The following is a 25,772-nucleotide window of genomic DNA, read 5'->3' as shown; positions in this document are numbered from 1 at the left end:
GTGTATTTTCAATCAATCTGATTATAGTCCACTCCATAATTCCTTTTCAGAACATGGGTCTGAGAAAGACTTTAGTCGGCTTGAGAAGATAGACTGAATATCAGATTTAATCTTTCAGTGGTCTTAACAAAGGGTCTTCAGGCACACCCTTAACTTGACCTTGAACCTGAGGCTATATTTTACTGTCAGCATTCTGGATTTGATCTTTGTTTTTAGGTCTTTTGCCAGCTGGAGAGACTGCAGATGAGAAATGAGTTTAGTTTGCAACCTGACAAATCATGGACTCTAATTTCTGCTGCAGAGTTAACTGGTTCCCTTTGGTTTATCCCTCTTCCCATACTTTTATAAGTAGCTCAGACAGTTGATAGTTTTAATATTTCTAGAATTATTAGAATTAGAAATCTAGAAATATTCTTAGCAGCCAGATTCATAAGATCATTGGGCACATTTTCCATCTTCCAAATGGCCTCGGGTGACTGTATTGCCCATTGTGGTGCCTCTTTATAGCACAACTGCCTCTCTCCTGCCCTCATACCAGTTTTTGCACTGCTCTCCCAGTCTCTATTCACCCCCAACTCCTAGAGCTAATGTCACATGTTTTACCCCTTTGTTATAGAGGCTCTGCACAGTTGGTACTGATTTCTGTTTTGGTCAGCTTTTGCTATATATCAAATCAGCCCAAAACGTACTGGCTTAAAACAATGGCTTATTATTTCTCACAGTTCTATGGGTTGGCAATCTGGATGATTCTGTCATTGGTCTTGGCTGGGAGCACTCAAACCTGCTCTTGCATTCTTGGTCTCAATGAGTGGACTCATTACCCATGTGATCGCTTGGGTCAATCCTCTTTTTCCCTCCTTTCCCAAGCTCTCTCAAGCTTACCTTCTAAATATTTGTCAAATATACCCCTTTCCATTCTTGTGTCTATTAATTTAGGACATTATAACCTCTTGCCTAAATAATAACCTTCAACTAGTCTCTCCCTATTTTCAATATTTCCATGATCAAATCACAGTGACTTACCTAAAAGACAAATAGGACTATACTATCTTCCAGCTTCAAATGGCTCCTCAGGTCCTACAGCATTTTCCAAAGTGAGTTCTAAAGAGTATTTGCTACACAGAATGTTAATAGGGACTGCATAACAAAAAAAGTTTCCATGCTCAAATTTGTTTGGGAAATGCTAGTTTAAACAAAGTTAAACTGGTTTCTTATGGAACTCCTTCTTGTAGACTATCTCAATTTCTAACCTGCTGATATGCATTGAGACTCTCTAAGAGGGAATATTGAATGCAAACTTTCCCTCCTCCACTTTCTCATATAGCATATTTTGGTAGGGGGAGATTCAAGTAGTATCTCACAGGATTAACTTATTACCTTCCAGGAAGAGTTTACCTATGAAATCAAGTCTATATATAAGCACAAGGTCTTTTATAATCCGGCCCCTACCTGTCTCTCTAACTGATTCTATCACCATTCTCTGCCCCACAACTTGTCCTTTACTGCGCTCAGCATGCTATTTCTCATCTCTATGCATGCATTTCTGATGCCCCTCTCTGCTCACTTCCTTTCCCACTCTTCACCCCCACCCCCATTCTTCATCTGGATAATTATGCTCATTTTTTAAGACTCAACTGAGGTATCATTTCTTTCAGGATATTTTCTCTGACCCTGCCCCACACCAAGTTTAATTAGTGTCTTGTGGTTACTTTTATCCTTTCATACTTCCTACCCTGTTTTACAGTTCTATGTGTCTATTTTTCCTTGTCTTCTACTAGGCTACAAACTCCTTAAAGCCTTAGATTATATCCTCCATGCCTTAGCATGGGGCTTGGAATCAAGGATACATTGAATAAACAAATTCAATTTAAAAAACCCCATAAGGAATATAAAAAGATAGTGAAAGGGAATAAAGGGGAAAGGAGAAAAAAATGAGTGGGAAATATCAGAAAGGGAGACAGAACATGAGAGACTCCTAACTCTGGGAAACGAACAAGGGGTGGTAGAAAGGGAGGTGGGCGGGGGGTGGGGATGACTGGGTGACAGGCACTGAGGGGCACTTGATGGGATGAGCACTGGGTGTTATTCTATATGTTGGCAAATTGAACACCAATAAAAAAAATTTTTTTAAGCCCCATAATATTAGTAAATCATAATTTTCTTGAGCCAAACTTATTTCTGGATGGGCAGGGCTGGAATTGTAATTCTATATATGTGCAATAATTATATATTAATTGTGTAATATTTATATATATGCCTCAGAACTGAATTCTGGGACATACCTTCTCTCATAGTGAGTATCTTTCCAGGGCTATCAGGAAAGCCTACAAAGTGGAGATAATCTATCACGTGCCTCAGTGGCCATCAGAGTAAGGATAGCCTGTTCATTGCCCTTCTACCCTTTAGAAGGCAGCTTCAGAGTTCACATGCCTTATCTTCCCATATATTATACATGGATCATTTTCCTATTTCTTGGAAAAGGAGTTGGTGAATAGATGACTATTACCTCAAGAAATAAGCGGTATGAATCCCATTTTCCTGTAGTGACTATTATCTCTACAATTGTAAAACTTGAGAAAATGTGCTAACTTTAGTGGAGGTTGGAAACAACATTTAGAAACAATAGATAAGCAAGAGTAGCATGGTCAGCATTGAGGAAGAAAGTTTAGGCAGTAGTCTTAGGAGGTTACTTTAACTTTCAATATTAGTGGCCCCTAAAAGGTGTTATTTTTTTCTCCTAAATTTTATTGGGGGTTGACACAAGAATACAGTCTACTTATATTTATAAGATGTTTTATAGAAGCCTCATTGGTAATAACAAAGAAAGAACACATAGTAGATATATGAAAGATAAAAGGAAAGGAATTAGAATATACACTACAAAAAATAAATCACAAAGGAGTGAGAGAGAAAAAAGGGAACAAAGGAACTAAAGAAACAGTCATAAAACAATGAACAGAATGGCAGTTATAAGTCTTTTCTATCAATAAGGACTTTAAATGTGAATGCCTAAATTCTCCAATCAAAAGACAGAATGGATGAATGGATGTAAAAACCCAAATCCAACAATATACTGCTACAAGAGACTCACTTAAGATTTAAGGACACACATAAGGCTTGAAAGTGAAGGATTGGGAAAAGATTCCATGCAAATATTAACCAAAAGAGAGCAAGAGTGCCTATACTTTTGTCAGTTAAAATAGACTTAAAGGCAAAATTAGTCACAAGAGAAAAAGAAAGCCACTATATAGTGGTAGAGGTGCCAATAACATCTGTAAATATACATGCCTAGCACTGGAGCACCTAAATTTTTAAAACAAATATTAACAGAATTGAAAGGAGAAATAAATAGCAATGAAAATCATAGTAAGGGACTTCAATATACCATTTTCAATATCAAATAGATAATACAAACAGAACATTAACAAGGAGACAGTGGATCTTAATAACACTTATAGATCAAATACACTAAGAAACATTCAGAATATTCCATTCAACACACCAAAATGCATTTTCTTCCTAAATTTACATGGGACATTCTCCAGGATAGATTATATGTTGAGTCACAAAACAAGTCTTACCAAATCTAATAAGATTGAAATTATATCAAGTGTCTTTCCTTTATATCATTGTAAAGATGGTATAAAACTAGAAATCAATGGCATAGAATGGTATAAATGGTATAAAACTAGAAATCAATAACAAACTGAAAAATTCACAAATACATGGAAATTAGACAACACACTCCTAAACAACCAATGAGTCAAGGAAGAAATCAAAAGGGAAATCAGAAAATATCTTAAGACAAATTAAAATGAAAACACAACATATTAAAACTTATAGGATGCTGCAAAAATAGTTCTAAGAGGGAAATTTATGCTAAATTGCTAAATGCTAAATATAAGCATTTATGATAAATGCTTATATTAAGAAAAAGAAGATCTGAAATAACCTAACTCTACACATCAAGAAATTAGGAAAAAGAAGAAAGAGAGATCAAGGAATGCATCCCATTTAGAATTGCACCAAAACCCATAAGATACTTAGGAATAAACCTAACTAAAGAGGGAAAAGATCTGTACTCTGAAAATTATGGAATACTTAGGAAAGAAATTCAGGAGGACACAAAAAATGGGAAATCATATCATGCTCATGGATTGGAAGAACAAACATTGTTAAAATGTCCATGCTACCCAAAGCAATCTACACATTCAATGCAATCCTGGTAAAAATAGCACCAACATTTTTCACAGAGCTAGAACAAACAATCCTAAAATTTGTATGGAACCACAAAAGACCCCAAGTAGCCAAAGTAATGTTGAAAAAGCAAAGCAAAGTGGAAAGCATAACAATCCCAGACTTCAAACTGTATTACAAAGCTGTAATCATCAAGAGAGTATGGTACTGGCACCAAAACAGACACATAAATCAATGGAACAAAATAGAGAACCCAGAAAGGGACCCACAACTATATGGTCAATTAATCTTTGACAAAGTGGGGAAGAATATCTGATGGGGAAAAAGACAGTCTCTCCAACAAATGGTGTTGGGAAACCTGGACAGCAGCATGTAAAAGAATGAAACTGGACCACTTTCTTACGCCATAAACAAAAATAACTTCAAAATGAATGAAAGACCTAAATGTGAGACAGGAATCCATCAAGATCCTAGAGGAGAACACAAGCAGCAACCTCTTGACTTTGACCATAGCAACTTCTTACTAGACACATCACCAGAGGCAAGAGAAACAAAGGCAATGAACAATTCATAAAGATAAAAAGCTTTTGCACAGTGAAGGAAACAGTCAGCAAAACTAAAAGGCAATGGAATGGGAGAAGATATTTGCAAATGTCATATCTGATAAAGGATTAGTATCCAAAATGCATAAAGAACTCATCAAAATCAATGCCCAAAAAAGAAATGTCCAGTTAAGAAATGTGTAGAAGACATGAACAGACATTTTCCCAAAGAAGACATACAAATGGCTAACAGATACATGAAAAATGCTCAACATCACTCATCATCAGGGAAATACAAATTGAAACCACAATGTGATACAGCCTCACACCCCTCAGAATGGTTAAAATTAGCAGCTAAGGAAACAATAGATTTGGCAAGGATGTGGAGGAAGGGGAACACTCTTACATTGTTGGTGGGAATGTAAACTGGCACAGCCACTCTGGGAAACAGTATGGAAGTTCCTCAAAAAGTTAAAAATAGAACTACCCTATGATCCAACAATTGCACTACCAGGTATTTATCCAAAGCATACAGAAATGCTAGTTTGGAGGGGCACCTGTACCCAATGTTTATAGCAGCAATGTTCACAATAGCCAAATTATGGAAAGAGCCCAGATGTCCAACTACCAATGAATAGATAAAGAAGATGTGGTATATACATATTCCATTATATATATAGGTATCTATATATAATGGAATATCACTCAGCCATCAAAAAGAATGAAATCTTGCCATTTGGAACAATGTGACTGGAACTATAGTGTATTATGCTTAGCAAAATAAGTCAGAGAAAGACAAATATGATTTCACTCATAGGTCAAATTTAAGAAATGAAACAGATAAACATGGGGGAAGGGAAGGAAAAATAAGATAAAGATAAAAATAGAGAGGGAGGCCACCATAAAAGACTCTTAACTATAGAGAACAAACAGGGTTGTTGGAGGGGAGGTGGATGAAGGGGATGGGGTAAATGAGTGATGGGCATCAAGGAGGACACTTGTTGGGATGAGCACTAGGTGTTATATGTAAGTGATGAATTACTAAATTCTACTCCTGAAACCCTTATTACCTAAAGCCATTATAGATTCAATGCAATCTTCACCAAAACACCAATGGCATTTTTCACAAAAATAAACAATTAAAAATGTATATGAAACCACAAAAGAGGGACACCTGGATGGCTCAATGGTTGAGCATCTGCCTTTGGCTCAGGTCATGATCCCAGGGTCCTGGATCGAGTTCTGCATCAGGTTCCCTGCAGGGAGCCTCCTTCTCCTTCTGCCTATGTCTCTGCCTCTCTCTGTGTATCTCTCATGAACAAATAAAGAAAATCTTAAAAAAAAGAAACCACAAGAGAATCTGAATAGTCAAAGCAATTTTGAGAAAGAACAAAGCTGGAGGCATCACACTTCCTGATTTCAAACTATGCTACATAGCTAGAGTAATCAAAAATAGTACTGGCATAAAACCAGACACATAGACCAACAGAACAGAATTGAGACCCCCTAAAATAAACCCACGCATGTATGGTCAACTAATATTTGACAAGAAAGTGAAGAATACCAATGAGAAAAAGTGTTTTTGATAAATGGTGAGAAAACTGAGTATTTACATGCAAAAGAATGAAATTGGACCTCTGTCATACCACCTACAAAATTAACTCTAAATGGATTAAAGATTTAGATATAAGACAGAAACCATAAAACTCTTAGAAGAAACATAGAGAAAAAGCTTCTTGACATTGGTCTTGACAACCAATTTTTTAAGATGTTACCCAAGACACAACAGAAGCAACTGCAACTAAAAAACCTTCTGGATAGTAAAATAAACTCTCAACAAAATGATAAGGCAACCTATAGAATGGAAGAAATTATTCGCAAATCATATGTCAGATAACAGGTTAATATACAAAAAATATAAGAAACTCATATGACTCAATAGAAAAAAAACACAAATAATCTGATTAAAAATAAGCAAAGGACCTGAATAGACATTGTTCCAAAAAAGACAAATACAAATGGCCAACAGGCACATGTTAAGGTACTCAACTAATCATCAGAGAGAGACTAATCAAAATTATAATGACAACCTATGGAATGGAAGAAGATATTTGCAAATGACACTTCTGATAAAGGGTTAGTATCCAAGATATATAAAGAACTTTAAAAACTCAGCACCCAAAACCCAAATAATCCATTTAAAAAATGGACAAAAGACATGAACAGACACCTCTCCAAACAAGACATACAGATGGCCAACAGATACATGAAAAGATGCTCATCATCACTGATCATCAGGGAAATGCAAATCAAAACTACAGAAAGATATCGCCCCGCACCTGTCAGAATGGCTAAATCAGCAACACAAACAACATGTACTGGTGAGGATGTGGAGAAAGGGGAACACTCTTATACTTTTGGTGAGAATGCAAACTGGTGTAGCCACTGTGGAAAACATTATGGAGGTTCCTCAAAAAGCTAAAAATAGAACTCCCCTCTGATCCAGGAATCACAATACTGGGTATTTGCCCAAACAATACAAAATCCCTAATTTAAAGGGATACATGCACCCTTATGTTTATAGCAGCAGTATTTGTAATAGCCAAGATATGGAAGGAGCCCAAGTATCCACTGATTGATGAATGGATAAAGAAGTGGTATATCATCGCAGCGACATGGATGGAGCTACAGTGTATAATGGGGAGTCAGAGAAAGACAAATACCATATAATTTCACTCACACGTGGAACTTAAGGAACAAAACAAATAAACTAAGGGAAAAAAATATATAGAGAGAGACAAACCAAGAAACAGACTCTTAACTATGGAGAACAAACTGAGGGGAGGTTGGCAGGGGGATGAATGTAATAGGTGATAGGTATTAAGAAAGGCACTTGTCCTGAAGACCACTGGGTGATTAAAATAAAAACTTGAAAAAAAAAAACTATATCACATCACACCTGTTAGGCTGAATATCCCCCTCAAAACAAGAGATACATGTTGGCTAAGATGTGGAGAAAAAGGAACCCTTGTGCACCATTGATAGTAATGTAAATTGGTACAGCTACTACAGAAAATTATATAAAGATTCTTCAAAAAATTAAAGCTAGAACCACCATATATTCCAGCGACTCCACTTCTGCATATACATCAGAAGGAAATGGTAATAGGATCTCAAAGAGATCTCTGTAGTCCCATGTTTCTTTCAGCATTATTCACAATAGCCAAGACATGGATATAACCTAAGTGTCCATTGAAGGATGAATAAAGAAAATGTATATTATCTATCTATCTATCTATCTATCTATCTATCTATCATCTATAATCTATCTATCTAGTGGAATAATATTCAACCACAGAACAGAAGGAAATCCTGCCATTTGTGACTTGAGGGCATTGTTCTAGATAAAATAAGTCAGAGAAAGGCGAATACTATATGATTTCAGTTATGTGTGGAATCTTAAAGAAAAAAAAAGCCAAACTAATAGAAACAGAGTAAAATGGTGGTTTCCAGGGATTGGGAGGTAGGGGAAATGGAGGAGATGTTAGTCAAAGCCTACAAACTTCCAGTTATAAGATGAATAAGTTCTGGGGCTATAGTGTGGTAACTATAACAATTCTATATTATAGACTTGAAAGTTGCCACGAGAGTGGATCCTAAATCACACACAATCACATACAAAAAAAGTTATATTAACTAACTTTATGTGGTAACCATTTTGCAATATATATGAGTATATTAAGTCATCACATTGTACACCTTAAACTTACACGATGTTATGTCAATTATATCACAATAAACCTGGAAAAAAGGGAAAAAAGAGCACAGTGTACTTTTCTTTCTTGGTAGTTCTTTAAGAAGTTGAGATGATTAGTTAACCTTTGAATTAATACTTTGCATTATCTTGCTGCAGAAAGATGATGCTATGGTGCTATTTATATTACTTAAGAAAAACTCTTTGACTTGTATAGATTTTGAGCTAAGAAACTTTGTATATTTTATTGTATCCAGGAAAGTACTTTGCAATAAGTGAATATTCAGTAAACATTTAAACTGAATGAAATTTATTTGCTGCTACGGGATTTTAAAAATATTTATATTATATATTATATATTATATTTTCCTATAATGAATTCAACAATAATAGTGAGGGCTATGTAAAGGTCAAACAGAATATATTATATTATGTTTTGGTCCTTTGTAATGTTTATTTCAAATTGTATGTTTAGAGTAGCTTTGAAAAACAATGTAACGATGGAATCCTCAGTGTAGAGGCAGCCCGGATATTAATTAGTGCAACCAAAAGCTTTCGCCCCATCCAAGGAAAGTGAGTATAATATCTCTTATATTGTTATTTCCAAAATCAAATAGGTATATAGTAAAAAAAGAATCAAACTCAGAGTTAAATGTCTAGATTGATCAATATATTTATCTCACCTATCTTCCATCTCTCTTTCCATCCACCTGTCTATCCATCTACTTCTTATTTTACTTGTTTATACTTTTTTTCCTGAAAGTTCATAACTCTGGTGACATTAGGAGATTCTGGTGGAAGATCTGACTACAGTGTAATTAGATAAGACACTAGGGGTGCCATGAAAGAGAACCTATGTAGTTTCATATACTATTATATTTATCTTTTCTTTATATCATCTTTACTAAGCTACTGGATAGGGTAGGTAGAGAAGTGTGGAACCTGCCATTAGACAGGTGGGATAAGCCTTGAAGGAACTGACCCAACTGATGGATCTGAGAGATGCAATTAAATTTGGTGGGCAAAGTTTGACTATCTTAGAGACATGTCAATATCTGGTCGTAGTCCTGGAAAGCATTAGCTAATGGATGGTCCAGGACAAAGCTTATGGATGGAGCAATAATGGGCAATCCTGCCAGGGGATAGTCAATATTTTGGCAATCTGGTGATCTATCTGGGAGATTTAACATCAGTTCCTAAAATTTGGGAAGGGGGCCTTCAGGGTCTTGGAGAGGTTTGGGTAAGGCAAGGCATGACAAAGGGGAGCTTGATTCTGAACCCCAAAGAATTAGTCTGGAGAGGCTGTACTTATATACTACCTCAGGTCAAGAGTGATTCCAGGGACCAGAGGCAGCAGGGGTTTCCTGTACCTCACCATGGGTGGGTATGTGGATGGATACAAAGACTCAGGACAGAGCATTTTTAATAAATCTTTTTAATAAACTTTCCCTTTTTATATCACCCAAAAGTATAGCACTTGATTTTTATTTTACCATATATGTATATTTTTCTTTGTTAGATTCATGAGTATTTATGATGTTTCAACTTATGTAAGAGCTAGAAGTTGGCTTATAAAGTTTAAAAACATGTTAACTTCCTTGGAATATCATAAAGATAAGAGACTTTTTATTCTATATGGGTAAGTATTATAAACCTTTATAGCAATATACTTAAAAATATGACCAGCCAACAAATGCTGACATTGTCAGCATTGATTACATTGATTTTCCTTATTAAAAAAAAATCAGCGAATACTATGGCCAGCTTTTATTGATGGAGTAGTAATGGAGCAGAGCACTTGCTTCTCTTCCTCCACTCTATTTTAGCAACTTTGTTGATACCTCTGTTAGAGAGTAGGTAGGAAGAAGAAGAAAAAGAAAAGAATGGTCAGGGGCACCTGGGTGGCTCAGTCTGTTAAGCATCTGCCTTTGGCTCAGGTCATGATCCCAGGTCCTAAGATGGAGCCCCACATGGGGCTCTCTGCTCTGTGGGGAGCCTGCTTCTCCCTCTTCTTTATGCTCATGCTCTCACTTTCTGTCTCTCTAATATAAATAAATAAAGTATTTTTTAAAAAATGGTCATATTTGGACTCTTTAAGTGGTAATTGCCATGTCTTAGGGTGATATTGCAAACTGGGCTGCTTTCATATTCTTCTGGGTATAACACTGGGCAAAGGAGAGAAATTTCAAATTCATGGCCTATATCTTCCTCTCAATTTCATCCATGCCATGGGGTGGTTCTGTTGATGTCCATAACTAGGAAAAATACAACATAGCCTTAATAATATCTGTAACCAATTTTCTAAAACATCACAAGATATAGATTTACTTAACTGGTGTAAATTCCTCACTTTATTACAACTTGTGAACTCATCTACTTTTTAGAGCAGGAAGACAAGGTTTTTCTGTTAACAAAAGATGTAAAAGTGAGAAATGCCAGAAATATTCATGCTACTAACTTTTAAGTGGGTGTTGACATACCTTTCATAACAAATTCTGATAATATTTTTACTTTTTTCTATGTATCAAGTTTAAAGAGATATATAAAGAATTAAAATCCTAGGATCGTAGCATATACCCAGGTAACCACTTTTTTTAGGCTCTACTTAGGATGGGTTGGAAAATTAAAAAAAAATACATCACGGTAATTACTGAATAGAATATTTTTTCCTGTTCTTACTTTTAAGTGATGTTGACATTTTTCTCTGCTTCTTGCTTTTGATGAATGAATCTTTGCCTTGTTTCTTATGTACTATTTGCCTTGATTTTGAAAAATGCTCCCCATCCTGATAGAGATGAGTAACAGCTATATTTTTATCTTTATGATGATTATTGTATATTGAAGGTTTAGGTTTTTGCTTATTTATTTTATATTTTATATCTTATAATCTTCTCCAGATTAATATCAATGATTTGTTAAAGTAAATGTTGAACTTCAGGTCTCAATTGTTTTATATATATATATTTTAAAGATTTTATTTATTTATTAATGAGAGACACAGAGAGAGAGAGAGAGAGAGAGAGAGAGAGAGAGGCAGAGACACAGGTAAAGGAAGAAGCAGGCTCCATGTAGGGAACCCAATGTGGGACTTAATCCCAGGACTCCAGGATCATGCCCTGAGCCAAAGGCAGTCACTCAACCACTGAGCCACCCAGTTGTCCCTCAGTTGCTTTATTTTTAATGTGATCTAACATTTTATTGCTCTCTTTTTTTCAGGGATAATAAATTTCTGCTTTTTGTATGTCATGTGGTATTTTCAGAAGAATTTGAATATGCAGGACATATTATAACAGTAATGTACATTTATCCTATGATAATGCATCTATGGCCAATGGCAAGAGAGTTAAATGTGTCAGGACTTATGTCAGTGAACAACTATTTTGTCTTTTTATACATATTTCAATCAGCAATGAAGGTACTGTTCAAAATGTATCCAATGAAAAGAACAATTCAGATGTTTCTGAATCTATTTTTGTCATATTATTGAAATACCTTGATACTAGAAGCCATTTGATGTAGTAGTTGATAGGATCTTGGAATTTTAATAATCTTTCTGAATTTTCTGTGTTTAATAATGAAATCAGTATTATAGTCATGGTCTTGGATATTAGGTAAGCATCATAAAAGTGGAGCGAATCCAATTGACGTGCAAGAGAAATGGAAATCCAGATAGAAAATACAAATGGTTGTTTCCTTCAAATGCTCTCACTAATGATGCAAAAAACGAATAAGTGAATAAACCCAAATTGGCTTGCTAGGTCCTTGTCATAAGATGAGAACTGCTTTTTAGGACAAATGCTTTGAAGACGACTTGTCAGCATTACTGTTTTTATACTTTATTATTAAGATGGTTGCAATGACTCTGTTTATTGCTATTTTTAATTGCTTGCTTTTGGCATTTCAACTTCATTATACATTATATATATTTTGAATCAAATTATAATTTTTGAAGTTGGAAATTAAAAAAAAATTTTTGGAATTCCAAATGAATAACTTAAAACTCAACTTTTGGAGTACAACTCACTTGTAGTTGAGGATTGAACTGCTAATTCTGAAGATGCTTTCCCACCCCCATTATTGCATAGGTGCTATGAAATAACGTACATTCTATTTGTTTTCTAAATAGATAATAAGTTTGAAAAGGAAGTATTTTCATCAATATTGGAATACTTTGGAGTTTCTTATCATGCTTGTTGGAATCATTGATATCTTTTGTATATACTTTGTCAAATTGAGACCAGACAACTTTGCTCTTATTCAAATGACAGTAATACTAGGATATTTCAGAATAATTAGGTTTATTCCTTTCATCAAGGTAAAATATCACATTTCTAAATACTGTTTTTTTTTCTACACTGTATGTTAAATGTGTTTAGAAACCTCATTATTCTGAAGGAAACAAGAGAAGGAGCTGTCTTTCTGGCGCTGTCTCTACAGGTGTCTGCTTGGTTCATTCTCACCTTCTCACAGAGAGAATGCCTTCCCTGACCACTCTGTGTGAAATGGCAACCTGCTCCCCCCACACATACCAGCTTCCCATCCCATCTTCCTGACCTTCCTCTATCTGCTTAAGGTTTAGTTTTTTCTCACAGCACTTACTACTTTTGTACTGTATGTTGTATGTACTCTCCATGAGGTAGAAATCTTTGTTTTGGTCATTGATGTAACCCATGGCTCTGGAATGGTGCCTAGCATATAGTAAACTCTTTTTTTTTAATTTTTTTTATTTATTTATGATAGGCACACAGTGAGAGAGAGAGAGAGGCAGAGACATAGTCAGAGGGAGAAGCAGGCTCCATGCACCGGGAGCCTGACGTGGGATTCGATCCCGGGTCTCCAGGATCGCGCCCCGGGCCAAAGGCAGGCGCTAAACCGCTGCGCCACCCAGGGATCCCGCATATAGTAAACTCTTAATAAAATACTTGTTGAGTGAATAAATTAAAATTTGGTGCCACTTGAAGTGGGGTGACCCAGAAACAAGTTCTCCAAGTTTTAGTAAAATTTGCTCTCTAGAAAGCCCTAACTGTGCAGAAACATGAAAATATTTTCTCTACAGGCTACTTTTATGCAGCATAAAGTCTAGGGAGCTTAATTTTACTGTGGCCTTCAATCTCTGTAACAACTACTATTCCTTCTTTCCATGCCTCTGGTTTTGATTCTGAAGGTAGATTTTCAGTTTTCCAGTCTCAGCTCTTAAATCTCCTTTCTTTCCAATGAAGATTTCTTATATAAGATTTTTACTTGGGAGCTTTAGATGATTTCATTTGCCATTCCATTTTTTTTGAGTTGTTTAATTCTTATTATGTCAGACAAGTTTATTGGTATATTGAAGTTATGAAGAATTGATATTTAAAAAACTGCTGAAAAACACCCTAGTAACAAAAGGTGTTCATTTTGGAATCCTCCATTTAGTTCCTATTCTCCATGAAATTTAGTAGTCATCTTAAAGGCAAAATTGTTTGAATGCTCAGACTTGTAGACTTTATTGTCTATTCCTTTCTTGATTCTATATCAATGTTACCAAGCTTTGCTATTCTTAAGAGTTACCATGCAGAGTTGTATACAGAAAACCTGCTTTAAGGGGTAATTTTGATTATTTGTGATTTTTGCTTTATGAGCTAAGTTTACAGCCAAGTGTCTACATAATGTATAACCCCACCATAACACAAAGTATGTTAGAAGTCAGGATGTGTAGTATGAGGCTAAGTCTTAAAATGGAAGGGAGAGGCTTCCTTAGGTAATCAGTTTTTATACAGAAATTGGATGCAGATGAAGGCAAAATAATTATTGTAGAAGTAATACCTTGTGAAATGTCTCTTTGAGGGAAGTAAAGATTTAAAGATGATCTATTGTGGAAATCAACTCTATTCAGAGTGTGAAACAGTTGCTACTTGTGTCCACCATGCTTTGACAAATCTCCATGAGGTATATTTAAGGAATTAATATAATCAGGATGACCTCTTTCTATTGAGCAATTACTATGTTCCAGGAACTGTGCAGAGCACTTGACACACATTATCTAATTAAATTATGGCAATAGCCTTGTGAAGTAGATGTTACCACTATATGAAGTCAGGTGCTTTAATAGCTAGTCTCAGTACAATGTGGCTTTCAAAAGAAACCTATATTGGAGAGCTTGGAAGAATATTGGAGATTTTTACTTTAGATCTTCTTAGGAACAGCTCAAGGGGTGGCAGCACATCATGGAAAATAACTTTCTAAAAATCCTCTTTATTATCTCTCCCTCTGCCCAAAGTTACACAACCATAAAAGCAGCTAAAAATCTCTTCTTTCTCTGCTCTTGTAATTCCTCTGCTTTGATGTTATTTTGCTCTTTTCACCTTCCTCCTTTGTGACCTGGTCCCTCACCATCTACCCTGTTTTCTGACCTGATTCTGTCTCTGTGATTGTTTCTATCAGCTGTGAGGAGCTGCTCCATTGGACGTTGGGTCCTTACCTATCATTACCCTTATTTTATAGATGAGGAGACAGAATCCTCAAGGTCATAAGTAACTTGCTCCAGGTCATAGGGCTGGCACTTGAATCTCCAAAGTATTATATTTAAAACACCATTCTCTTCAATCACTACACTCTCTTGCCTAAGCTTATGATTTGAGAAACTTAGAGCTAAGAATTATCTTTAATATCCTATGTTCCTTATCTTGCAAGTCAAGAAACTGAAGGATGGTTGATTTGGTTGGTGATTGTCATACAGGTTAAGGGACCACCACCAGTCTTGTCTCCTGAAATCTGGGAGTGTGGAGAATGGGGGTAAAGACAGTGGTGGGACTTCCTCTTAAAGCTACAGAGCCAATTATTCATTGACCTTTCATTTCTTTAAAGGGTGGCTCTCAAACTTGAGTGTAGATAGAATCACCTAGAGGACTTGTTAAGACACTGATTTTTGAGCCCCATCCCCAGAATTTCTGGTGTAGCAGGTCTGGAGGGTAGGGGGCTGAGAATTTGCATTTCAAATACATCTCTGGGCAGTGTCACTGTTCCCTAAGATGATACTTTGAGAACACTTGCCTTCGAGGGTGCTTTTCTTCATTAAATTTTCAGACTTTTTTTCCTCTTCATTGTTCCAGTTAATAATACCACTGCTGATAAATATTGTAGATGTGCAGATCAAAAAGCGCCTCCGCTTGATGTATAGTATTACAAAAGGTTATGTCAAAAGTCAAGAGGATACCAAACTTCTAATAAAACAAATTTCCAGCCGAGAATCAATATATCAGGTGAGAGACAAGCACTGGTCATTTGGGAAAACAATCACTTGGGTATAGTCATATCTTTTAAGACTACTTCTACATATATTTGGCCCAACAGATAAATTACAAGTGAAGAGGATTCAATTGTTTATTATGTTATAAGAGGTGCCTGCAGAGGAGTCTTTACTCTTTAAATGTCAGGTATCTTTATCAAACTCATTTATGATCTTCACGGAAGAAAATCTACCCTTTGCTTTTATTTTCTGAACACAGACTAGAGACTCATCTGCCTTTGTAATACTCTAAAGGGTTGGGTAAGTTGGAAAGGGCATCATGCAGCAATCAAAACTCAAGTCTTCAAAGTAAGAGTAGGTCTGAAGTGGAGAGAGGAAGAGAGGGGAAAAGAACAAAGATTTGACAGTGGAAACTTGAAATGCTGGTGCTGAAGAATGGCTGAGTAGTAGTATGTATTTATTTATTTATTTATTTATTTATTTATTTATTTATTTAATCATTCAAGACCCTCATTTCCAGGCAGTATGAGGTATGTACCAAATGGGAGATGAGGATGTGAGCATACTAGGAACTTGAAGATGGAGTGAATCACTTCCTGGCTGGGTTCCTCATGCAAGACTGTCGACCCAGGACACTCTGCAAACTTGTAGAGCAATGTTTCAAATTTCACATGTGACTGTCTACTTAAGAATATTCAGTGGCAGGGCACTTGAGCAGCTCAGTTGGTTAAGCTGAGTTTGACTCTTAATCTTAGGGTTGTGAGTTCAAGCCCTGAGTTGAAAAAAAAAAATATTCAGTAGCTCTGCATGGCCTGAAAGGTAAGGTCTTTGAATCCAAATATATATAGACAGGAGAGAACACGGAAAAGATGGTAAAAGAATAGTCATGCAGAATTTTACAACTCAAAGGTAATAAAATACAAGAAGTAAAAGTATCCCTTCCTGCCCTCCACTCTACTGCTTCCCAGAGATAGCCCATTGTAACCATTCTTGCGTTAATTCCTCCACTGCTTGCCATAATAATTTTAATAATGTGCACATGTATTTAATTCTTGATTTATCTCTAAACAGCCTTTATTTACTCTCTGCCATGAAGTGTAAAGAGATTAGAATATTCCTTTAGCCTTTTATTTTTCTCCCAATCTTAAATTTTTGGAGCTATTATTTTTACAAAGAAAAGATTTTACATTTTATTCTGTAAGTATAATTATGTCTTCATTCTTTCAATAAATGACTCCATACATGGAAAACTAAAACCTTTACTTTGTTATGATTATATAACATTCACTTTAGAACCTATCATTTGATTCAATCCATAACAAAATATGATCAATATCATTAAATATCTGCTACTTGATAGAGACTCTTCTAAATGAAACAGTCAAATGGATTGATTTAAAAAAAAATGTTTCTTAAACTATCTTCCTCTCGTCCTTTAGCTTATATTCCTTAGCCATCCTTTCTGGAGTCCCATGTGAGCCTCTTTTTTCCTTTTCTTTTTATTAAAGATTCCTATAAGTAGTTTTTTCAAGGTGATGTATGGGCTTACACATGCAAAAATCTTTGTATTTTGCTCTCATAATTAATCTTTTCACTGTCCAAAACTATTTTCTTGAAGATTTTCATTTGTCTTCAGCATTGATTATATAAGTCTGATTTTACTTGTGCTTTTGTAGGTGACTTTTCTTTCTCCATTTAGAGGCTTATAGAATTTTCTCCCTGGAGTTCTGAATTTTTACCACATTGTGTCTAGGTATAATTTAAAAAAAAAGTTAGGGGTACCTGGTTGGCTCCATCAGCTAAGTGTCTGACTCTTGGTTTTGGTTCAGGTCATGATCTTAGAGTTGTGAGATTGAACCTCAAGTTGCACTCAGTGCTCAAGGGGGAGTCTGCTTGAGGATTCTTTCTTATTGTACCCCCACCACTCATGCCTATATCATGCCTATATGCTCTCTCACTTTCCAAAATAAATAAATGAATCTTAAAGAAATTTTTGTGTTACCTGGGTGTCTCAGTTGGTAAAGTATGGGACTCTTGGGGTCATGAGTTTGAGTCCCACATTGAGTGGGGGACATAACTTAAGAAATAAAAAAAAAAATTACAATTAAAAATAAATAGTTACCCTACACAGCACTTGGAGCTTTCACAATCAGAACATTGCCATCTTTCTTCCAACACTTCTTTGATTATTCCCTCCCCTAGGTTTCTATTTTCTCCTTTCATCACCCTTTTAAACAATTTTTTTGTATTTCTGGATTTAGTCCTTGTTTCAAGTTTTCTTATAACTTCCAAGTCTTTCCTCTTTGTGGTGAGAATCCCCCAGCTTGGTTTCTCATGCTCTGAATTTAGTCTGTAGCTGTGTTCATTCTGATATTCAGTCCATCTATTACATTTTCTCTCCTCTTTTTTGACTGAACACTCTTTGATCTCCAAGTACTGTGATTGCTTCTTTTCATTGAGACTGGTTCCTTTTTCTTTCTTTTTTTTTTTTTAAACAAATGTGATATTCCATTGAATCTCTTTATTTAAAAATTGTTGGTCTCCTGTATTAGTGCTTCCTTGAGGTTCATTCTTCTCTTTGTCATGTTTGGTTATTGTCTTTCATCCTGTTTATCCTGCCCAATGTTTGGTGATTTTTGGTTACATTTTCAGGTATGTAGGTGAGGGGTCCAGACTGACAAGTATCAATAGCTGAAGGGTATTTTCTCAGCCTAGGAGAGACTCTTGATTTTTAATCTGATAATTTAAATCTTGATTACTAAAGCCCTAGATCTAATGATTCTGTGTATACATAAAATCAGGAATGGGCTGAGCGTTACGTCTTCTGCTTGTTGTGCCTATTTTTGTGATGACCATTGGTTACCTCAGGGCCTCAGCCAAGAAAGAGAGGCTCTTTCCTTATTAAATCCAGAAGAGGGAAGGAGGCTATGAAGTTACCTACTTTAATGTTTTAATTTTAATTTCTTTTTTTAAAAAAGATTTTATTTATCTGGTAGAGAGAGAGAATGAGACAGAGCACATATGAGTGGGGAGGAGGGGCAGAGGGAGAGGGAAAAGCAAACTCCCCACTGAACAAGGAGCCTGATGCAGGGCTTTATCCCAGGACCCTGAGATCATGACCTGAGCTGAAGGCAGATGCTTAACTGACTGAGCCACCCAGGTACCCCTAATTTTAATTTCTAAAACATATAGGAAGACATGTTGTTAAATATCTTTAGAATTTAAGGTTTTCTTTTATGATCAGCGACCACTATAGAAAGAGTATAGCTGAATTTTAGCAAGGCATCTAACGTCTTTATAGATAGGCTAGAGAACTATTCTCTAGATTTATTACAGAAATACCAATTATTGGATCAAATGTGCAACAGAATTCTTTCTGTCTTATTGATGTACTTTGAATATTAGAGAAAACAAAACAAAAGTATGGAAAGTCTAGATGGATCTATAATAGAAGATAGAGCTATTCATAGAAGAAAATATTTCAGAAACTGGAAGAGGTGGGAAGAAAACAGCAGTCAGTCATGGGAGGTAATGTGTTTTGAGGAGTTTGGGAGAAGGCATTGACATTTGGGGGCACTTGCCTCAAAGTATAAGAGATAAAACAAATTCCCCTTTGGCATTTATAAAAGAGACTTCAGTAAAGATTTAAACGTTGTGTGGTTTTTTTCTTTTTTTTTTTGAGATGTATTTAGATATCAAACTTGTGTTTACTCTGAAAGTGATGTGGTTCAAAAACTAACCAGTGGCAGCTCACTTTTAGAGGAGTCACATGTAGGTCCAGGCTTTAAATGATTATGTACTGTTTGTGGGTAGGAGTCAGTTCCTATGCTCTGTTGTGCAGGTCATTCTATAGAGTTTTTACGGAGTTGCTATTGATCCAGTTTGATTTGAAGGGGTCTTGGAAGCTACCTAAGCCCCTGTGCAAGCAGGGTGGGACCAGAGTGTGTAGGTGTCATAGACAGGCCATTAATTTGGCACCTTCCCAATATTGACTCAGTGTTATCAAGTGAAAAGAAGCAACTTAATAAAAATTGTATACCTCAATCTTATATTCAAATATAATAAATAAATAAATAAATAAATAAATAAATAAATCTTATATTTATTACATGTGATTTTTCTAGACCAAAACAACAAAAACTTAACTTTAGCTACTTAAACTTTAGATAACAAGCCAGTAGGGGTGGCTGGTTGGTTCAGTTGGTTAAGTGTCAGACTCTTGATTTCAGCTCAGGTCTTGATCTCAAGGCCCTGGAGTGGAGCCCCATGTCAGGCTCTGTGCTCAGTGGGGAGTCTGCTGGAGATTCTCTCTATCCCCCCACCCCCACTACCCCTCACCCCACTCACACATGCATGCTCTCTCTCTCTCTCTCGAATGAATAGATAAACTATTTTAAAAGATTTTATTTATTTATTTGAGATATATATAGAGAGATCACTAGTGCGGGTGTAGAGGGACAAGGAGAAGCAGACTCCCTGCTGAACAGGGAACCAGCTGGGGAGCTCAATCCCAGGACCCCAGGAACATGACCTGAGCCAAAGGCAGATACTTAACCAGTGGAGCCACCCACATACCCCTAAAATGGATATATAATTATATAAATATATAAAGCAAACCAGTAAAATAGCACTGTATTTGTTATTCTTTCCTGTAAATAGCATTATGCTGTGTATTAACTGGGTGAAGGATTTCAGTCATTTGTACCTGACAATCCTAGGGAACTGTGGATTGTTTGCTGCCAAGTGAAAGCTCCAGAAAGATTTAAAGCTGGAGAATAAGCTCCATGAAGAGCAGTGCCTGGGACATAGGGGGCATCTGACCAATACCTACTGTATGATTGAACACCATGGTTAGCCTTGGAGTAGAGCCATTTCTTCATTATGCCGAGTTATCTATAGGAATCATGGAACTAATCAATACCATCATTTCTCATTATTGCAGTTGTTTTTATGCTCCTAATAGACTGGCTGCCCAAAAAGCTGCTCAGTTGGCTCTCTCTTAATGGAGTTTTATCTGTGAGAATTCTCCTTGGTGCACAGTGAAATGCACACTAATCTTTTCCGAGAAAGGCTAGTCCAGTAGTTATGCAGGCTACTGACTGCACACTATTCACTGTTAACATGAGTGGGAGCATGAGTGAGGAAAGCAGCAGAATTGGCACAGAGGAGAGAATTGAGCTAAACATCTTCCCCAAATCATAAATTTAGTGAGATTTCTTCTTTTTCTCAGATTTTAAAGCCAGATATGCAGTTGGTGTAATAAAAAATTAATGTCTTTCTTGACTTCTTGCAGAAATTATATGAAATTTTGGAAACCAACAAACGAGATGCTGTCAAAGAACTAGGTAGGTAGTAGGAATATCTGACTTCCTGAAATCACACCTTATTATTCCATAATTTAACCAAGGTAAGAAAAGTTCATGCTTTCCTTCAATTACTCACTTATTCATTCAATAAGCATTTATCGGCAGCAGCGCCATGGCGGTGGGCAAGAGCAAGCGCCTTACAAAAGGCGGCAAAAAGGGAGCCAAGGGGATCCCTGGGTGGCGCAGCGGTCTGGCGCCTGCCTTTGGCCCAGGGCGCGATCCTGGAGACCCGGGATCGAATCCCACGTCGGGCTCCCGGTGCATGGAGCCTGCTTCTCCCTCTGCCTGTGTCTCTGCCTCTCTCTCTCTGTATGACTATCATAAATTAAAAAAAAAAAAAATTAAAAAAAAAAGGGAGCCAAGAAGAAAGTGGTTGATCCATTTTCTAAGAAAGATTGGTATGATGTGAAAGTGCCAGCTGTGTTCAATATAAGAAATATTGGAAAAACACTAGTCACAAGAACTCAAGGAACCAAAATTGCGTCTGATGGTCTCAAGGGTCGTGTTTTTGAAGTTAGCTTTGCTGATCTGCAGAATGATGAAGTTGCATTTAGGAAATTCAAGCTAATCACTGAGGATGTGCAGGGCAAAAACTGCCTGACTAATTTCCATGGCATGGATCTTACCCGTGACAAAATGTGCTCCACGGTCAAAAAAATGGCAGACCATGATTGAAGCTCATGTTGATGTAAAGACTACCGATGGTTATTTGCTTCGTCTATTTTGTGTTGGTTTTACTAAAAAACGCAATAATCAGATTCGGAAGACCTCTTACGCTCAGCACCAACAGGTCCGCCAAATCCGGAAAAAGATGATGGAAATCATGACCCAAGAGGTGCAAACAAATGACTTGAAAGAAGTGGTCAATAAATTGATTCCAGACAGCATCAGAAAAGATATAGAAAAAGCTTGTCAGTCTATTTATCCACTACATGATGTTTTTGTTAGAAAAGTAAAAATGCTGAAGAAGCCCAAGTTTGAATTGGGAAAACTCATGGAGCTTCATGGTGAAGGTAGTAGTTCTGGAAAAGCTACGGGGGATGAGACCGGTGCTAAAGTTGAACGAGCTGATGGATATGAACCACCAGTCCAAGAATCTGTTTAAAATTCAGACATTTAATGGTGACAAATAAAAACATATTTGTGATGTTTTAAAAAAAAAGCATTTATCAAATGCATGCAATAGGCCAGGTATGCCGAAAATGCATAATGGAGGGTATGAGAGTATCAGTAGACAATTGCAGAAAGTTAAAGCAGGTCATGTATTTGCTATGGGAGCATAGAGGAAAGAATGAAGAGTGTAGAAAGTGTATTAAAGTGGCAAGATCAGATTCCTTAAGTCTATAAGAAAAAGACACATGAAAATTACATTTGACAAAGGGTGTTTTTGTTTTGTTTTACTTTGCTTGCAAAGATACTCAGGAATGTGGGGCTACAAGAGATGTCATTTTCTGAGCATCCATAAGCACTCTACTTCAGTTGAAGTGTGCAGCAGGAGTCTTAGGATTTTATACAAAGCTTCTTGAGTCTGCTTTCCTCACAAGGGGCGGAAGACCAGGCTCTTAGTGTGTGCAAAAGTTTCTGGGAGAGAGCCTGGCATACAGTAGGTCCTTCATAAATGGAAATTATAAAAGAAATCAAGTAAAACCACTTTGTAAGATGCCATATAGATTTATGGGGATAATACTTTCCAAATCAAAATTGGAAGAACATGGCCTAGTGATAAAATTATGAATTTGGAGATGTGTCAGAAATTTTGGCACTGTCTCAAAAAATCCAGGATCCATTATTACCTTTCATATAGGTAGATATTTATTTCTGTGCTTTTAAAGATTAGGGGCCTAGGGGCTGCTGTCTCATATTATGCTTTAGATTTAGATTTAGTATGTAATATTACAAAGTTCTCTTGATTTAGTCCTGTAAAAGGAAGTACCTGTTCCCACATGGTTACTGCAACTGATTATCAAATGCTAATTATGTCAGGAACTGTGTTAACAGATTTATATGCATTATATATACATTATATGCATTATCTCATTTAATCCTTAGGACTACTCTATGAGACAAATACTATTATTATCTTCATCTTATAGATAATGAAGCTGTGGTTCAGAAAGTTTAATTTGCCTGAAGTCATATGGGTGGTAAATGGTGAGCTAGATCTCCAGCTAAGGTGTACTTGACATTGAAACCCAAGTTCCTTTTTAAAATTTTTTTTATTTTAAGTGGTTTCCATACTCATAGTGGGGTTCAAACTCATGACCTTGATATCAAGAGTCAAGTGCTCCATTGACCTATGCTCCTGATTATGCTATTCTTCATTTTACCAACCAGCTCATTTCAATTAAAAAAAAAAGTACCTTCCAGATGTCAGGCATTCTGCCCATGTTAAGATGAAAGAGTTTTGGCCATGACTCACAGTCTAGTTCATGACTTCTTGTGTTCATTAAAGAGGAAAAGATATGTGCTTTGATCTTAGAAAGCTCCATGAGCGGAAGTCCAGGGGCTCTTTCATTAAGTCATTTATTCATCCAACAAAGTTATATGATATGTAGGATGAGAAATAAGTAAAAATCAAAATATCACAATGTTGTAAGTTCCACAGTGGAGATATTAGGACATGCCATGGGAATGAGGCAGAGAAAGTGATTTTCTCCTAGCTAGTAGGGGAAGCCAGTTTTCAATTTTCTCATCCATAAAATGGAATTGAAAATAACTCTAGTCCTATCAGCCTCACAAGTTCTGTATGAAATAAGAATGACAGGTATTGAATAAATACTTTGGAAATTATAAAGTATTAAATATAAGTTATTATTGTGATTATTGCATTGTTTGCTTACTGATAGTTTTATTTGCTTCAGGACTCATAGAGCATGAGGGTCGTGATGTTGTCATTGCTTTGAAGACTAGGCAGGCAATCCGGAGTGTTATTGCTAAAGCTCTGAAAAACCTCACCTTCCTTTGGTCAAGAGGCATTATTGATAAACATGAGGGCATCGAGGTGAATAAGGTAATGAAGCAGTTTTCCATGTTGCTTGATTCCATGGGCCCAACACCCAAGCCTGCATTGTTATTTGAGCAGAGTGTAATGAGTGAGGAAGATTAAATCAAATTTTAACTCTAATTTGCTGATAGCCTTTGTTAATGCCAGTGGCAGCTGGAGCCAGTGCTACCTGGTGCACACCATATCAAAGCTGTTTGGTTGCAAGTAATAGAAACTAACCTGAGTTAGGCTTAGCCAAGAAATAGGGCTAGGGGTTTCTTATAAAGACACATGATGTCTTACCGAACCCACAGTAGCCAGACCATGTGGCCAGGCCTTGGAAGTGACTTGACAATGGATAGAAAGCTTTCCAGATTCTCCATTTCCTATCAGAGTTGGCATCTTCTTTTGGCTCCCTCTACAAGCTCAACTACATTTTTCTGCTTCTCTGTCTACTGGTGGAATGTGTACTGACTGGTCCTAGCAGCTGTGGCAAGGGAGTGGGAATCACATAATGTTAACATCATAGGGAGAGGATTAGATTGTGTGTATGTGTGCTTGTGTGTTTTGGTGGAGGTCAGGGAGGGGACAGTTCTGAGAGGAGAGGAGCAGGGAAGGCACTATCAATAGTTAGCTGATAAATAGACTTTTGAAAAATGATAAATGTATTTGCAAAAAAAATTAGGGATATAAGACAGAGGAAAACATGTTTAATATTTAGTACTATCGCTCCATCACATGTACCATCTAGATCATTTATTTGTGCAAATGTGATTGTTCTTTCTATCCTTTGCAAGAATCTGTTTCCTAGCATGCAGAAACATGGAAGTTCCGGTCTTACATTCTATCTGTGTTGCTGTTCCGGGTATCACATGCTTTTCCTTGTCACTGGCAGCTCCTGGCCAAGTTTCACAGGCACTGTGCTTCTGGTCATTCCCTGGACATAGTCCCCTCTCCATGGTCCCCAAAGGGAAATGGGTGTGGGACAGGCCAGCCTTCCCCTTTTAGGCTCTATCTCTTTAGACTAATATCATGGTGAAGGACTAAATGGGTAATATGATTCTTCCTTAGTGTCTGATAGAAGGAAGAAAAAGGCTACTACAGTATTCTTCAAGCTATACCTCAACACATGCTGTGTTTTCTATTCTATTTTTTTCATTCATCACTTTGAAGGCTATATAAGATTCAACTGAGTGCTTGATACCCATTAATTTAAATAAATAAATAAATTATAGCCCTTATGAAGAGAGAGATCTTTTTCCTATAGGTTTGTTTAGAAAGGTAATAGGTAAATCAATCATTCAATAGTTACTTATTGAATGCAATACTGATTGCCTAATTGTCAGCCAAAGAGATGTAATTATCTTCCAATTCATAAGGAGCTAGTTGTAAGGAGTTGATTAGCTAATCCAATTTAATTGAATAAATATATGTTGAATACCTGGTATGTACCATGGACTCTTAAGGAGATTGGAATACTTAATACACTATTGACCCCAAAGTCCATGGGCTCTTCCTCATTCTTTCATTTAGTCCTTTATTCATAAAGTCAACAAAAGTTACACAATAGGAAGGTGAGGCAGATAAGTAAAAGTAATAATATTATAATGTAATTAGTTCCATAGGGAGAGTTGTAGGGTATGCCATTAGAATAAGACAGACAGGTGATTATCTCTTACCTTATAGGGAAGCCAGAGAAGATTTC

General features: G+C 36.4%; 1 protein-coding gene and 1 pseudogene across 1 annotated transcript in view; both read left to right on the top strand.

The window, feature by feature from the left end:
* Window positions 1–25,772, top strand: part of SLC9C2 (solute carrier family 9 member C2 (putative)) — a 98,515-nt gene that overhangs the window by 54,274 nt on the left and 18,469 nt on the right. Inside the window, exons 13-19 of the mRNA XM_026001276.2 lie at window positions 8,969–9,066; window positions 10,013–10,132; window positions 11,710–11,908; window positions 12,620–12,808; window positions 15,582–15,731; window positions 21,012–21,063; window positions 23,946–24,094. Coding sequence (XP_025857061.1) covers window positions 8,969–9,066; window positions 10,013–10,132; window positions 11,710–11,908; window positions 12,620–12,808; window positions 15,582–15,731; window positions 21,012–21,063; window positions 23,946–24,094 — 957 coding nt within the window. The remainder of the gene's footprint in view (window positions 1–8,968; window positions 9,067–10,012; window positions 10,133–11,709; window positions 11,909–12,619; window positions 12,809–15,581; window positions 15,732–21,011; window positions 21,064–23,945; window positions 24,095–25,772) is intronic.
* On the top strand, window positions 21,197–22,224 carry LOC112921869 (small ribosomal subunit protein eS1-like; annotated as a pseudogene).

This window comes from Vulpes vulpes, chromosome 13 (assembly GCF_048418805.1).
Source record: "Vulpes vulpes isolate BD-2025 chromosome 13, VulVul3, whole genome shotgun sequence".
Classification (NCBI taxonomy): Eukaryota; Metazoa; Chordata; class Mammalia; order Carnivora; family Canidae; genus Vulpes; species Vulpes vulpes.
The sequence above is the reverse complement of the archived record's forward strand: the minus strand, read 5'-3'. Positions and strand labels throughout refer to the sequence as shown.